Below are 14,878 nucleotides of genomic sequence, written 5' to 3' on the forward strand. Positions count from 1 at the left end.
AAATGAAGAACAAATACGGGGAAAGGGAACTTTTTTCCTCTATCATCTTAAAATCTGAGGGGTTAGACGGAATAAAATGAAATACGAGGGGAAAAGTATTCAGATTAATCAGCATACAACAGGGGGAGAATCAGAGCACGGGGAATAGTCACTAAAGTGACTTAACACTATGTCATGATTATTCAGAACGTTCTGTACCTCATTTCTGAAGGACAGGAAGATGAGAGTTTTGGATAGTTTTGAGGGGTACAGTAAATACTTTTCAGGGAAATGTCCAATTTATGGGTTTGACTCTTAGCATGTCAAAGCACCAGTTTTTGGGGGTTGGGGGGCAAGTGAAATAAAAGATGAATCAAACACTATGCCTCCAGGGCTTGTGTAAATGGACTTAAGAACGTTATCGATTTCCTTTCACTCCTCTGGGCGTCACCAACCAAGAAGCCATCAGATCAGCACCCACATTTTGCCCCCAAACGCAACACAGTCCTGGTCCCGGAGCCAGCAGGAACGCCCCACGGCTTCCTCGCATCTCGGGCAAATCCACAAGTGCAGGGACCGGAATCTACGTGAGTTGCTTTCGGAGTCGAAAAGAGAAGAACGCAAACAATCCAGCAAGTCAAACAAATGAAGTCTTGGCCTTTCCTCTTTTAGCCCTCCTCTGGTGCCTTCCAACATACCCTAGAAGCACCCCCTTCCACTCAGCGTCGCCCTCAGCCTGGCTCGCGCCTTTTATTGACGCCAAACTCCCATTCTCGCGGGAACTCGGGAGCGAGAGCCTCGCAGGGTGAACAAATCTCCAAATCTCAGTTGGTTCTGGAAAGCGGAGCGGCCGCCGGGCTCCTGAGGGCGGGGCGTGGAGCCCTGGGGCGTGGCCTGCTCTGCGCGAGGGGCGGGGGAGGTGAGAGCGAGGCCGGGGGCGGGGCCGGGCGGCCGGGGACCTGTTGATCTCAGGTAGAGCGGGCGGCCCCGGGATCCCGCGGGACTGGGGCGACTGCGCATGCTCCGGAGCGGCGCCGGGCCAGCGGCGGAGCGGCGGTGACGAGCCGGCTCCCAGGTTGCGGTGGTTGCGGTTGCTGCGATGGCGATGTGAGAAGGGGGCCCCGGGCGGGATGGTGCTGACCCGGGCAGCGCTGTCTTCTTGCAGTTGGACGACGAGCTGCTCCGTCCGACAGGCCGGGGAAGAGGCCAGGCGCGGCCGGAGGTAAGCCCCTAACTCTGTCCCCCGGCTCCTTCGGCTGCAGACCCCCGCGACCCCTCCGGCCGCGCCTCTCTCCCAGGGGCCGGGCAGAGAGGCCTGCCCTGCTGCTCCGTCCCGCGCTCTCCGGCTGCGGCCGGCGTCCCACGGCTGCTCGCGGTGGAAACCCGGCCCGGGCCCTCTGAAGGTCGGCGGGGACGGCGCTGCCGGGCGCTCCCCGGGAGGCGAGGGGCCGAGGCGGTCGGCTGGCCCTGGTGCTCTCCGCCGGCCCTGCGCCAGCCGCGCGTCCCTCGGCCGGCTCCGCGGGAACCCACCTTCGCTGGCCGTTGGTCCGCCGCTGCATCTGGGATCCCCCGCCCCGTCCGCGCTTTATCTCCCTTGCGTGGTTCTTTCTGTGTGTTTTCCTCCCACTTTCCCTGCCGCCTGGGTGGGCAGGGGGCTCCCTCGGTTGGAAGGCAGTGTGTGCTTTTTGCTCCCTTCGGTTTCTTCCCCGTCGCTGTCTGGCGGGTCCCTGCCTGGAGCTGCTTAACCTCGGCTTCTCACGCTGTTATCTCTGTAATTTCTTCCTTGGCTTTCTTTCCCTCTTTTTTCTTTTTTAAACTCCTTTCACAACTTCATTCTCGTTGGTTGCAGAGGGGGAGGTGTGTTGAGCATCGCTTTGCGCTATGCCCACCTTAGCTTCAGGGGCTCCCCTTCTTGGGCTGTTTTGGTACCCTACTCCATCACCCTTCTAGTAACCCCTGCCACCCGGTCGTTTTTCCAATCTAGTCCCATTTCTAGGCTGTAATTTAGACTCCTCCCCCACGCCCTCATCTGTTTTCCTGTTTTTGTAGATTGATCCTGTTCAGATTGTGTGTGTGTTTCTATGAAATCCCAGAAGAATTCTTTCTAACGTGTGCACCTATCTGCTCTCTTCTCTCTTCACCCTAACTTAGGTATCCACTCAGTACTTGGTCCATTTTCCAGATTCCTAAGATCTCTGCATTTTCTTTCTTCACCATCTGGGAATACCACAAGAGTGGCAGTAGCAATAAACCTGTTATACTTACTGGGTTGAAGCTTCAGTTATTAAGAGTGTTTACCTGATGTTGAGTCCCAGAGAGGAAGTCAAGTACAGATCTCAAGAAGTTAATGAAGGTCTAAGATGTGTTAAATGTGAACTGATAAACATATGCTGGATGTTTGATAATATTACTGTTCTCCCTGATGAATCCAGTTATCTGAGAACTAACCTTGAATAAAATTTTTTTTTAATTCCTTGTTTGAAACTAAACTTTTGCTGTTGCAGTTGATTGCATCATTTTCTTGAGAGTCTGATCTGTAATCAATGCATGTGATTTCTGCTAATTTTAGAATCGGTGCTTACTGAAGAAGCAGTAACGTGAGAACAGAAATATTAAATCTTTTCGTTTGGCAAAGCTTTGAAAAGAGTTTTGGAACTTGTTTCCTTCCTTCATTGTGATAAAGACTTCATTGAAGTAAAACTTAACTCTGATAAATATAGCATCATTTTAGAGGCGTCTGCTGAAGCAATTACTCTCAGTGAAGTTTGCCTTTATTCTAGGGTTGAAGATCAGCTGGATTATGTATTTCCTGCTGGAATCTCAAAGCAGTCCTCAGAAAGTAAATTCTTCCTTGTGTTGTCTATGTCAGGTAGGAATTAAGTTTTTCTGTTTCCATTTTAAGAAAGAAAATACCAAGGTACAAGAAATGTAGTACCTTACTCAGAGTGACTTAAAGAGAACGTAGAAAGATCTAGTATCAGTAAGCCACGTGTAGGAGAATCAGCAATTATTGTGTGCATGAGGAGATGAGCAACTTGTCAACTTTTTAAGGGTTTTTTGAAAATTATTTTGTCAATGCGTCTAGAGAGATTACCACTACTTCTGAAAGAAACATGCTCTTGTGAGGCTGGTGTTTTTGTTTTTAAGTAACTGTTCATTACAAGAAATAAATATATATAGGTTGTTGATATTTGGGCTATTTGAAGTACTGATTCTGTGCTCTTAGTGGTAGACAGCGTACTAGCACTGTAAGTCAGAAGTTCTATACTCTCACGATGACTCATAACGTAAGTTTGCACAAGCCACTTACCTTTATCCCACGGTGACTCCACCTATGAAGTGTGGGTAGTAAAGTGGCCAATCAGTAACCCTGAATACCAAAGCCATGATCATTTAAAAATACAGACAAGAATTGTTGTATAAATACTTATTTTTTTAATCTCAGGTTTTTAATTTATTTATTTTTGTTGGAAAGAGACAGACAGGAAGAACTTCCGTCCACTAATTCTATTCCCCAAGTGGCTGCAGTGGCCAAAGATAAACCAATTTGAAGCCAGGTTAGGAGTTTCTTTTGGGTCACCCACACAGGGTGTAGGGTCTCCCCGACCTGTGCAGGGTCCCAAGGCCTGGGCTATCCTTGACTGCTCTCCCAGGCCACAAGAAAGAAGTTGCATGGGGAGCAAGGCTGCTGGAACATGAATGAACACCCATATGGGATCACGGGTGAGGATTTAGCCATTAGTCTACTGTGCTGAGCCCAAAACACATATACTGTTTATTTGCTGGAAGTTGACCCTGAAAAGAGATGAAGAAGTTATGTATGTGTGTTCTGTAACCTCCTTAATTTCTGTTGTCTTATGTTCTTTATTTGTTTACTGTACATTTAGACCTTTGAGAATGGGCAGGTATTTAGGGTGAGAAAGGGCAAGGGTGGACATTTGTAGATTTGAAATGAGGTTTTGCTTTTGTTGTGATCGCATTCTGTCCTTGAGGAAGAAGGTTTGAAAATGGATAGGAATAAGATACAGAAGGGGGTATAGAAGGAGGCATTCTTTTTTTTTTTTAAAGATTTATTTTTATTATTTTTTCATTGGAAAGGCGGATATACAGAGAGGAGAGACAGAGAGGAAGATCTTCCGTCCGATGATTCACTCCCCAAGTGAGCGCAACGGGCCGATACTATGCCGATCCGAAGCCAGGAGCCTCTTCCAGGTCTCCCACGCGGGTGCAGGTTCCCAAAGCGTTGGGCCATCCTCGACTGCTTTCCCAGGCCACAGGCAGGGAGCTGGAAGGGAAGCGGGGCTGCCGGGATTAGAACCGGCACCCATATGGGATCCCGGGCGTGCAAGGCGAGGACCTTTAACCACTTGCGCCACCGCGCCGGGCCCAGAAGGAGGCATTCTTATGAAGCTAGTAATTTGTCAGAAAAGTTACAGAGCACAAGCTGTTGGACATATATCGATGTTTTGGGAATGGAGCAGCTCTATGGTGATTTTCACAATTTCATTTTTAAAGATGGATTTTTAAATAGGTGTGTCCTTGGTTATCAGTGTGATGTGCTAAATTTAAAATTAGAAATTGTTTTTTCTTGATTTATATAAAGGGATCAGAAATGGTATCCCATTGAATGAAAGCTCCTACTTGATATGTTGCTTTTATTTTGATGAACAACAACAACAAAAAAACGGTGAATTGTCTCAGCTGAAAACCTGAGAAAATAATGGTTTATTTTGTTTTAGGGGTTAAGGTTTCTGTCTAAACATGCAGAATATTTGAAAGTATTTCTAAGTTATTTTGGTAGTATAGAATTCTGTTAATAGTTGTCTGCATTTTTTCTTTGGCAAAAAGTTATTTGTAAAACATGCATTAGATATTAAGAAAAATAGTACAGCTAATTTCCAGTTTGGAAATCAAATGCTGTTATTATCCAAGCCATGGAGTTGTGTGTGTGCCCCATCCAAAATTCTTCCTGATTCTGCCCCTGAATTTTTAGTTTATTTCTAGCTCACTTATTTTGCTTTTAAAAATTTTTTGTAAAGCAGACAGATTTCATGTCTTCTGCAACACAGATTTAGGATCTCAGTGGTGCTTTATATCCTGCTCTCCCACCTGCCCACACCACCCTTCTCTTTTTTTTTCCATCATGTTTTTTTTTTTTACAATAACCTACTCCCATTTCTCTTTATAATCACAGGTTTATTACTCCGTTAGATAAAGATACCAACACATGGCAATAGAAGATTGCCACAACAAAAACAAAACCATTCTATTCCTTGGGAGTGTAAACAAAGACTGTATACAATAATCAAATCGCAGCATATCACTCACTCTTGCACCTATAGACTGCATTTTTTGTAGTCCGTACTAGTGATCATAGATTAGGGAAAACATATGATGTTTGTCTTTGGGGGACTAGCTTGTTTCACTAAGCATCATAGCTCCCAGTTGTATTCATTTACTTGCAAAAGACAGGATTTCATTCTCTTTATGGCTGAGTAGTATTCCATAGTGCATACATACGCTTTCCTAATCTAATCGTCAGTTGCTGAGTGTCTGGGTTGCTTCCATTTCTGTTCTGAGTTGAGCTGCTATAAACATGGGGTTAAAGACAACTGTCTCAAATGCCAGTTTCATTTCATTTGGATAGATTCCCAGGAGTGGACTGACTGGATTATATTTTCAGATATCTGAGATACAGTGTTTTCTGTTAAGTTTTAGGAAACACACTCCCCCCTTACAAATTTTAATTTAGTCAAGTTGGATTAAGGGTTTCTTTATTGAACCCTTCTTGAATTTCCCTTGCAGGATGCAGCCACTCATTCACTATTGTATCTTTAGAGCAGCGACAACTGTTCTGTCCACTCTTTCATGTTTTCAAACTGCCAGTAAGTCATAGGAAAGCTACTAGGCTCTCAGCAACACATCCTGTGCTTATCTTGAATAATGCTAGACAGATAACAGAACTAGATAGTGAATGACTGTGGTTCTTAATTCCTTTTTCTGTTAGAGGAGTAACCAGCTTTTGGTAATGCTGGCTATTGTGACGTTTTTAAGGTACATAGTAACATGGCTTATTTAAAGGTTTTCTGTGTTATGTTGCTGGCAGTTTTGTTCTAAAACAAAACATTGGTATAAACTGCCCTTAGTAAGTTAAGTCTTATTTTTCTGTAGCCCATATAACCTCAGAGGTAGTTTTCATTGGCACATAGTGAGCAGTAAAAATCCATCCTTCCTTCTCTCTTTCTTTTTCAGCTCCTTTCCCCTCCCTTCCCTGTGTTTCTTTCATGTAATAAGTGAACCATGAAAATACTGTAAGATTCCCAACATTCCTTCTATAATATGTTTTAAATTATTTTTGGTATGGATTTTGGGTTATATTAACAAACTTACCCCAAATCAGTCTTGCTCTTTTTTAGAGAAGGGTCCCCACCCTCACTCCTTGCAGGATTTATTGACTAACTTGAAAGGCAGAGCATGACATAACGGGAAGGAGAGACCAAGATTGCCTGTTCACTCCTTATGTGTCTGCAATAGCCAGGTCTGGGTTCTCCTGGTCTCCCATGTAACCAACAAGATTAACATTCCCAGGAAATTGGATCAGAAGCTGAGTGACTGGGACTGGCCCTCAAATATGAGATGCCAGTGCCACAACAGGCAGCTTAACAACAGGCAGTTTAACATGCTGTGCCACAATGCCTAACTCTTGAGTATTTTCTGTTCCAAGAGTCATAATGATGTATTTCCCTTTAATTAGGGAATAACTACTCAAAGACAATAAAGTAGTTGGACAAGAACATTGCCTTTAAAACTATGCCTTTGTTGTTGTGTCAGACTTGAAAAAAAACTAGGAACTGTTAAATACCTGAGAAACTGACTATAGGTTGTTTACTAAGCTTTTGTTTTCCACTGATTCTAATTTTAATTTTTCTCTCAGTGGTGACACAGTGTGTCTCCCTGACTCTGATTCCTCCAGCAGTTCAGGTGTGGATTTTAGGGGTCTGCAGGGGCAAATATAAAGCATGAAGATTGACATATTTGAACGTTTTTCCTTTTTACCATTTTCTTTACTCTGTGACCTTGGGTATGCTAACTTTTTTATTTCTTAGTTTTATAGCCTGTAAAGTGGAGAAATGATTTTTTAGATTTTTACCAGAAAAAATGAAGTAGCATAGTTAAGTGTTACTGAGTGTTTGTGCCATTTTTCAGTGTATGCTTCTTGTTTTATATTGCTTATTTGATCTGTATTTTGCATCATTAGCAGAAAAAGTTTTTTTTTAATAATTTGTCAAACTATTCTCATTGTTTCTTTTGAACGAATGTCTTCTTTCCCTCTCTCCAACAGAAAAAAATTGTACCCTATTTTCTTAGATATTTCTGCAATTTGTGCATTATAACGTGCTGCTATCCCTCAAAAAATCATTGTGATCTGTAAAAAATGGCTGCAAAACATTCTAGACAAGTGATTTTTCTTCTTTTACATATTCCTTGGCTGTATTGAGAGGTCAGCTTTGCTGAATCACTTTTTAAGATGAAATACGCTATTGGTAAAAGTGTGTTGTACATGTGAGTAACTTTGAGGCAAAAAACTTTAAAAGCCACCTGGATGGAGATGATCTTCATCTCTTTCAGAATCAGGCAGGTGACAGGTGGCTGGTTCATCTTACAGCAAGATATAATCCAGTGACTGATGATGCTTACCCCTGCAAAAGGGACTACGTTACAAAGAGAATAAGGTGTCAGGGTCACCACCAACCAGAAAGGCACTGAATGTAAGCAGGAAATAAAGTCGTAGCTCAGAATCCAAACTAAACTTGTCATGGTGGACTTCACTAACTTAAATGGCCAGAATTTGCAGACAGCAGGGCTAATATGAGTATCACTGGTTGGTTGGTTACAGTCTGTTCCTGGATAGTCTGGTCGGTCACAGGCCAGTGACTCTAAGGGCCAGGGCCTTATGTGAATTGGAGTTCTATCCCCTAAGTGAGCAACATGCAGGAACAGTGGCTACTAAGTGTAGGTACCACCACATACCTCTTTTCCTTCTCTCCCCAATCTTTTAAAGGTGGCTGTTGCAAGGATCTTCTGGCATTCACAAGAAAACAGTGTTCTTCAGGCTTCTAGGAGTGCTCCTACTTTAGGCTTCCAGTTTTCTCTTTTAGAAAAGACCCAAGAAAAATTGATGGGAAATTACACCATTTCTGATTTTGTCTCATTCCAAATCTGGGAAATTTCTCTGTTCTATGGTGTTCCTGTTTAACATTCTTGAATTTTACTACATGTATTAGAAGTTCTTGCCCTCCTTGGTCCCAAATCCCAAATATCAGTCTCAGTTCCCACTCCTCAACTGAGTGTAAATCTGCTAGTGCCTCTTTTGCTATCAGTTCCCATATATCTGCTGTAATGCGGAACTCCAACTACTTTGTATATGAATAGTTAAAGGTATGTATTTTTTTATTTTTTGTTCAGTGTCACCCCTAGATGCAAATTTACCACATAATTTAGTATTTAGCTGAAGACTTGAAGATTTTCTTTAAACTGGAGCAGAAAGTTAATATGTTGTGTGCTTTTTTTTTTAAGATTTATTTATTTTTATTGGAAATAAAAATTTACAGAGAGAGAGAAAGATCTTACATCCACTGGTTCATTCCCCAGTTGGCCACAGTAGCTGGAGCTGAGCTACTCCAAAGCCAGGAGCTAGGAGTTTCTTCCGCGTCCCCCAGGTAGTTGCAGGGTCCCAAGACTTTGGGCCGTCCTCCACTGCTCTCCCAGGCCACAAGCAGGGAGCTGGATGGGAAATGGAGCAGAAGTACAGGAACCCACGCCTTAAAAGGATCCTGGTGCTTGCAAGGTAGAGGATTAGCCAATCAAACCATGGCACCAGACCCCAGTATGTTGTTCTTAATGAGTAATGATGAGCATGGAGTCTTTCTAGGGAATTTTAAACCATAAATTGGACAGGATTGATTTTTATTTCAAGTGCTGTCTCTTGGGTATCATTTTTCAGAATATTTATATTAGAAGCTTTGAGCCCATTTGTCTGTGGTTTGGATGTGGAATGTGGCTGCTAACTTGGGAATTTAGAATCTTGAATTGTTGACTCCATAGTCAGTGATCATGTCCCCTGTATTCCTTAGGTTGGTGAGGGAGATGCTTGTTGAGCTTCTTTACCCTCTGCTGTAGGAGAAATAACATTCCAGAGCATCTGAACTCCATAGTTGAATAATCCAGGTTGTTCCTTGACTCTGTGGGAATTGATGAGCTGCTTTGTTCTCCATTCCATCTTAAGGGACCTGTCAGCTTGTGCCTTTGAAGGTATTTTCACACTGTCTTTTAGGTTCTGAAGCACTGGTGAATTCTGAATTTAAAGCAGTTGACTGTTATTTTAGTATCAGAGAATCTGTCACATTTTTCCAGATACCCATGCCTGGACTGTCCTTTGTGGATAGTAGGTCTCCACTAACCCATGGAAATTAGCATCTCTGTGGTCTTCGAAGCTGTGCATAGTTGCATGTGCCTGGAGTTATGTCTGGGGTGATTGCTGTCCACTCTAGCAGTTAAAGAAATGACTTGACTTTGAGTAGACTGTGTTATCCAACAGAAATATATGAAAAGATAATTTAAAATTTTATGTACCCACTTTTTAAAAAAGAACAGGTGAAGTTAATAATAATTTAACTAAGTATATAAAAATATTACTTTAGGGACTGATTTTGTGATATTAAGCCACCTTCTACAGTCCTGGCATCCCATATAGCTGCTAGTTTGAGTCCCAGCTGCCCTATTTCCAAGCCAGCTGTTTGCCAATGCATCTTAGAAAGCAGCATGGGCTAGCCCAAACCCTTCTCATGTAGGGAAACCACCTGGAAGAAACTGACTTCTGGCTTGAGCCTGGCTCAGGGTAAGCTGTTGCAGCCATTGGGGGAGTGAATGAGCTGATGGAGAAGCTCATTGTTTCCCTGACTGTCCCTCTCTCTCTTTACAACATTCTGCTTGTCAGATAAATAAAACCTTTAAAACATTTATTTCAAAATATGACCATTATAGAAACATTGAGATTTATCATTCTGTTTAGTTTGTGTTTAAAATCCATTCTGTACATCCACAGCATGTGTCAGAACACCTTTTAATTATTACAAGTTTTATTTATATGGAAAACAAAATGTCAGAAAGAAAAAGAGAGAGGTTGATCTCTTATCTACTGGTTCACATCCCAAATAACCAAAACAACCAGATTTGGCCAAGGCTGAAGCTTGGCGCCAGGAACTCCATCCTGGTTTCCAACCTGGGTGGCAGGAGCCCAAGTATTTGGACCATCTTTCCCTGCCTTTCCAAATGTGTTAGCACACAGCCGAATTGGAAGCAGAGGAACTGAAACTCCAAGATTTTAACTGCCAGATACAAATGCCAGCTTTGCTTATTGTAGCTTAGTTCACTGTGCCACAGCACCAGTACTAACACTCTATACAATTTTAAGAAAGTAAAATGTAGTTATATCGAAACAATAAAGCTGTCTTTAATATGAAGATATTTTATGCAGCTCCAGGGGTTTTTTTGTTTGTTTGTTTTTTGTACTTAACGCCCTCCTTTGCTTTATTGTGCGGCTTCGGCCGCCTTGCAGGGCCTGGCTCTCGCTCAGCACTGTGGTGGCCGATGCTGCTCAGGGCATGCCCGCTCCAACCCAGGGCCTTCCCCGAGGTGTCCCGAGGCACGGAATGCCCACCAGGCCCACTCTGATCCCTGAGCAGGGCACACTGTGGCGTCTGGCTTTCCCGGGCAAGGGCTCTGTGCTCGGTGAGCAACCTCGGGCCTGGCAGGAGGAAGCGGGCTGGCCGGGGAACTTGGGCCTAGAGAGAGGCAGGTGGTGGCCCTGGTGCCCAGGTTGGCTCGCTGTGCTGGGGCAGAGCAAGCAGATGGAAGGCCCTCAAAGAGACTGAGCCACAGGGAACCCGGAAGGCCAGGCATATGCTGTGGGAGTCCCCTCTCGTCGGGCGTGGTGGATCACCCCAAGGAAAACAGACCCCTGTTGCCCCCCACACGGGGCGCGTTCTGGTCCAAACTACAGGGGCTTGGTCCTGTCCTCCACGTGGGACCAGACCCCATAATCACACAGGCACAGGCTCATCTTTAATGAAGAGCCAGGATGAGGGGAGCAAGATGTGGGGGCACAGCCAACAGGACGACCACAGCCGGCGGCTACTTGGTCCATCTGACTTTGGGTATGTCGTAGTGCTCCGTGAGCGTGTCCAGGTGCCTATTGAAGTCCTCTACTCTCTGCTTGTGGGTCTTCGATGCCTTCTTCAGGATCCGTTCCATTTGCTGCTTCTCCTGCATCTTCTCAAAGGCCGACTCGGTCTGTCCAGGCAGCGCTGCTTCTCCTCCTTGTTCTTGCTCGTCCCCATAGCTTCTAGAAGCTTCGCCTTGTCTTTGTCTTTCTTCTTCTTCTGCTTGGTCACGCGGAGCTCCGCGATGCCCTTCAGCTTCAGGGGTCCCTTCTGGACCTGCTTGTAGGTCTCCGTGGCATGGTTTCTATTTAGGGAAGAATCAGTGTTTTAAATGTTAGTTTTAAGGAAAACTGGACAGCAACAATAAAACTAAAAGCACAGCAGGATGCAGGGTAGATGGAATAGCTTTCATGCCCTGAAGTTACAAATATCTGACCAAACTTGAACTAATACAGAATATTATGACCAAAATTTGTTCTTGCATGTCAGTATGTCAGTGTGATAATTCCTTTCTTTAAAGTTATTTTGGCTTAAGTAGGAGAAAAATAGTAATAGTACTTAGGGATTTTTACGTGTTTATTAATTATTTTAAATATAAAAATTGTGTAACTATTGTGTGCCAAATCATGGGAATACAGCAGTGAACAGACTAGTTGGAATACCCTGCCCTCATGGAGCTTGCATTTTAGTGAGGGAGAAAAAATAGAGACCAATCAGTAAAATATGTAGTATGATAACTGAAGTGCTGAGGAAGAAAAGCAGAATCAGTCTGGAGCAGAGAGCTACTATTTTAAGTAGTCTGTCCAGGAACAGCCTAGTCGAGAGTTGTGTGAGTCAAGACTAAAAAGAGAGAAAGGAGTGAGTTGTGGGTATCTGACAAGAGGGGAGAGTGTGCAGAGGCCCTTAAACAGGAATACATTTGGTGTGTTTGAGAAATATAAAGGATTGAGTGACTGGAGCGGGCAGAGTGGTAGAATGGAGGTCAGAGAACCTAGGGAAGATCCAGGTTTTATAGGCAAGTCACTTTTACTGAATGAGGTGGAAATGCAAAAAAAAAAAAAAAAAAAAAAAAATCTGAACCATCTATGGTTCCTAGGATATTTGGGAATCTTGAAGCCTTCCATTTTTGGCCTTACCATTCTCAGGGCATTGTCTTAATCTTGCCATTAAAACCAGATTACTGTCAAGAAGATATTCCAACCTATAAAAAGGAAACCTGATGATATCCAGCAGAAATAATTTCCTTTTAACAGGTGAAGCAGGTAACTACATATATCACTGCAGTTTACATTCCATGGATAGAATCACTTTTCCACATTCCTTGGGTGAGTCACTTGGCATCTTGAGAGGCTGGGAAATGTAGTCTCACTCTAGGTGACTATTGAGAAAGGCAGGCAGAAAAGTCTACCACAGTCTGCCACTCTGACCAGCCAAATATCATATGCATCTTTCATCCCATCCCTTAGTAACATTTCCTTTCTTCTGCTATGGAAACAGTCTGAGGTGCCCTCCATTTGTTAACATTAATTCATGCTCACAGAGGATCAACAGGTTTAGTGACCTATAAACAAAATGTCATTCTCTGTTCACCATCCCCACCCATCCCAAGCATGCTGTAGTGGGTGAGAAACAGAAACAGCAATGAAATCTCTAGTTTAAAAAGTGAACGACGAGAAACCGTAAGAGCGATGCTGCATTGGAGTGCTGAAGAGAGCCCATGTCCTGGCAGTTCTCCTTTCTGGCAAGGATGCCCGTGTCCGCTGCCTTTGTGAGCTCTGTCTTTGCTGACTGAATAATTCCTTGCATTAACCTCCCACTGGTACATGTCAAGGTCTTGTTAAAAGTTGGTCATGTTTCCTTTGCCTGATTCCTGTTAGTGCTGCTTTGTCAGCCTGCAAGTTACCCAGTCACAGGGTTTTGCAGGTGAGCTGATTTCTTTGACAGATGTAATTCTGCCAGAACTATTATAGGATTCTTGCCTGTTTGCCTCTTCAGTTCTGTGCACCACTAACTGTACCTGGGGTTTTTTTTTTTTTTTTTGGAGGGGGTGTTTTTTATGGACATAGTCTAAGTCTGTTTTACTTATTTCTCTCTGAATGCACAATTTTTTAAAATGTTGTCTATTTTTGAAAGAAACAACAGCTGAAATTCCCGAGTCACTGACCTATTTACCAAATGCCTTCAACAACTGAGGCTAGACCAGGGCTAAGGAAAAGGCCAGGAGCAGGAGTCGGAAACTCAGTCCAGGTGTCCAGATCTCCCGTCCGGGATGAAGGGACCCAGTCACTCATTCACTGCTCTCCCTGCCACCCCCCAGGGTCTGCATTGGCAGGATACTGGAATAGGGAGCCAAAGTGAGTTATTGAAACTCCTGCCCTCTGATAGGCATCTGAGCATCTTAACCAGCATCATGTGTATGTTGTCCTAGCATACTTTAATTACTGCATTTTCATGAGACACATCTTTCCCCTAAGTGATAGTTACTATCTTGAAGCTATTTGAAACAACAGACTTTGGTGGAATAACAGCATTGTTAACCACAGATCCCAGTCTCTGTCCTGAAGTCTTGAAAGAATGCTGTGAAAAAGATATTTAATCTTGATGTGTGGGATATTGAAAGGGTTGGCTGCAAGACTTCCCCTGTTTCTCTGTTACTGCTATCTTTGCTTACAGACTAGCCAGTTCTTGCCTAAGCAAATGAGGCAAAGAACCATCAACACAAGCAGTATTGTGGCAGTTTTCATGCACTTTTCCAGGGGACAGTGGCTTTTTATGGTCAGCTAGTACTATAGGTTACTATACACCTTTTTCAGTTGTTTCGCTTCTGTATAATACATTACTAGTATTCTAGTAGAATGTTTCCCTGTTGTCTAGTATCTAATTACTAAGATAGTACAATGTTTTTGGAGACTTATTATAGCAGTACTTTAAGTCGAGTGTTTTCATATTAAGGGAAGGCCAAGTGGCTATAATAATGATCCAGCAATAAGGAGGCTTATCTGATAAAACGATTAATTCTCTCTGGCAGGCTTATTGGTCCTTGTGGTAGAGGAGCTATGTTTCACAAGGAAATGAGGAGAGAGGAGGTTTACCACCAAAATGCTGGCTGTAAGACTCAAGCTCTAAGCCCCTAGTTAATGAACCATTGTGCAATGTCTACATGTATTTATTGCTCCCTGCTCGTTAGTTAGCTCTTTGAAATAAATAATTGAATTATTCTGTGTCCATTACAATTCTTAGCCAATAGTAAATATTCAATAAATGCTTGAGTACTACCTACTTTTAAAATTTGAATAAATGAAAGCATTAAGATTGAATCAAAGTCAGCTCATAACGAGAACCATGATCCAGATCCTATTTACAAAAATATCTATTAGAGGGTGTTTGAGGAGGTTACTTCCAGAAATATGGAATTATTTATGTAAACGTATAAGAAATATTTTATCTAATTAGAAATAATTACTACTTGATCATTGGTATTGATGTTGCAATTTTAACGTAGTTGTATGGGTGCTCATAAAGTCTCTAAGTCTTTGTGATGGACGGAAGAAAAACTGTTGAAAGGTGAATGTGATTTTATTCTAACATTTTTAGTAGCTAAAATACTATACCAGTGACAAAAGACATGCAGGTTTTAAAAGTTAATCAGTATTTGAAATGTGAAAAAAATCTGTGGT

General features: G+C 43.0%; 1 protein-coding gene and 1 pseudogene across 2 annotated transcripts in view; one reads left to right on the top strand and one right to left on the bottom strand.

Annotated features, from left to right (window-relative positions):
• The first annotated feature begins 1,007 nt into the window (after positions 1-1,007).
• Positions 1,008-14,878, top strand: part of FAM135A (family with sequence similarity 135 member A) — a 100,510-nt gene continuing 86,639 nt past the window's right edge. For both annotated transcript variants that reach the window (XM_040983607.1, XM_040983608.1), the window contains exons 1-2: positions 1,008-1,201; positions 2,760-2,848. In XM_040983607.1, the coding sequence (XP_040839541.1) occupies positions 2,780-2,848 (69 nt within the window). In that variant the 5' untranslated portion in view covers positions 1,008-1,201; positions 2,760-2,779. The remainder of the gene's footprint in view (positions 1,202-2,759; positions 2,849-14,878) is intronic.
• On the bottom strand, positions 11,090-13,007 carry LOC121158313 (annotated as a pseudogene).

This window comes from Ochotona curzoniae, unplaced genomic scaffold (assembly GCF_017591425.1).
Source record: "Ochotona curzoniae isolate NIBS_2020 unplaced genomic scaffold, NIBS_Ocur_1.0 contig_3819, whole genome shotgun sequence".
NCBI lineage: Eukaryota > Metazoa > Chordata > Mammalia > Lagomorpha > Ochotonidae > Ochotona > Ochotona curzoniae.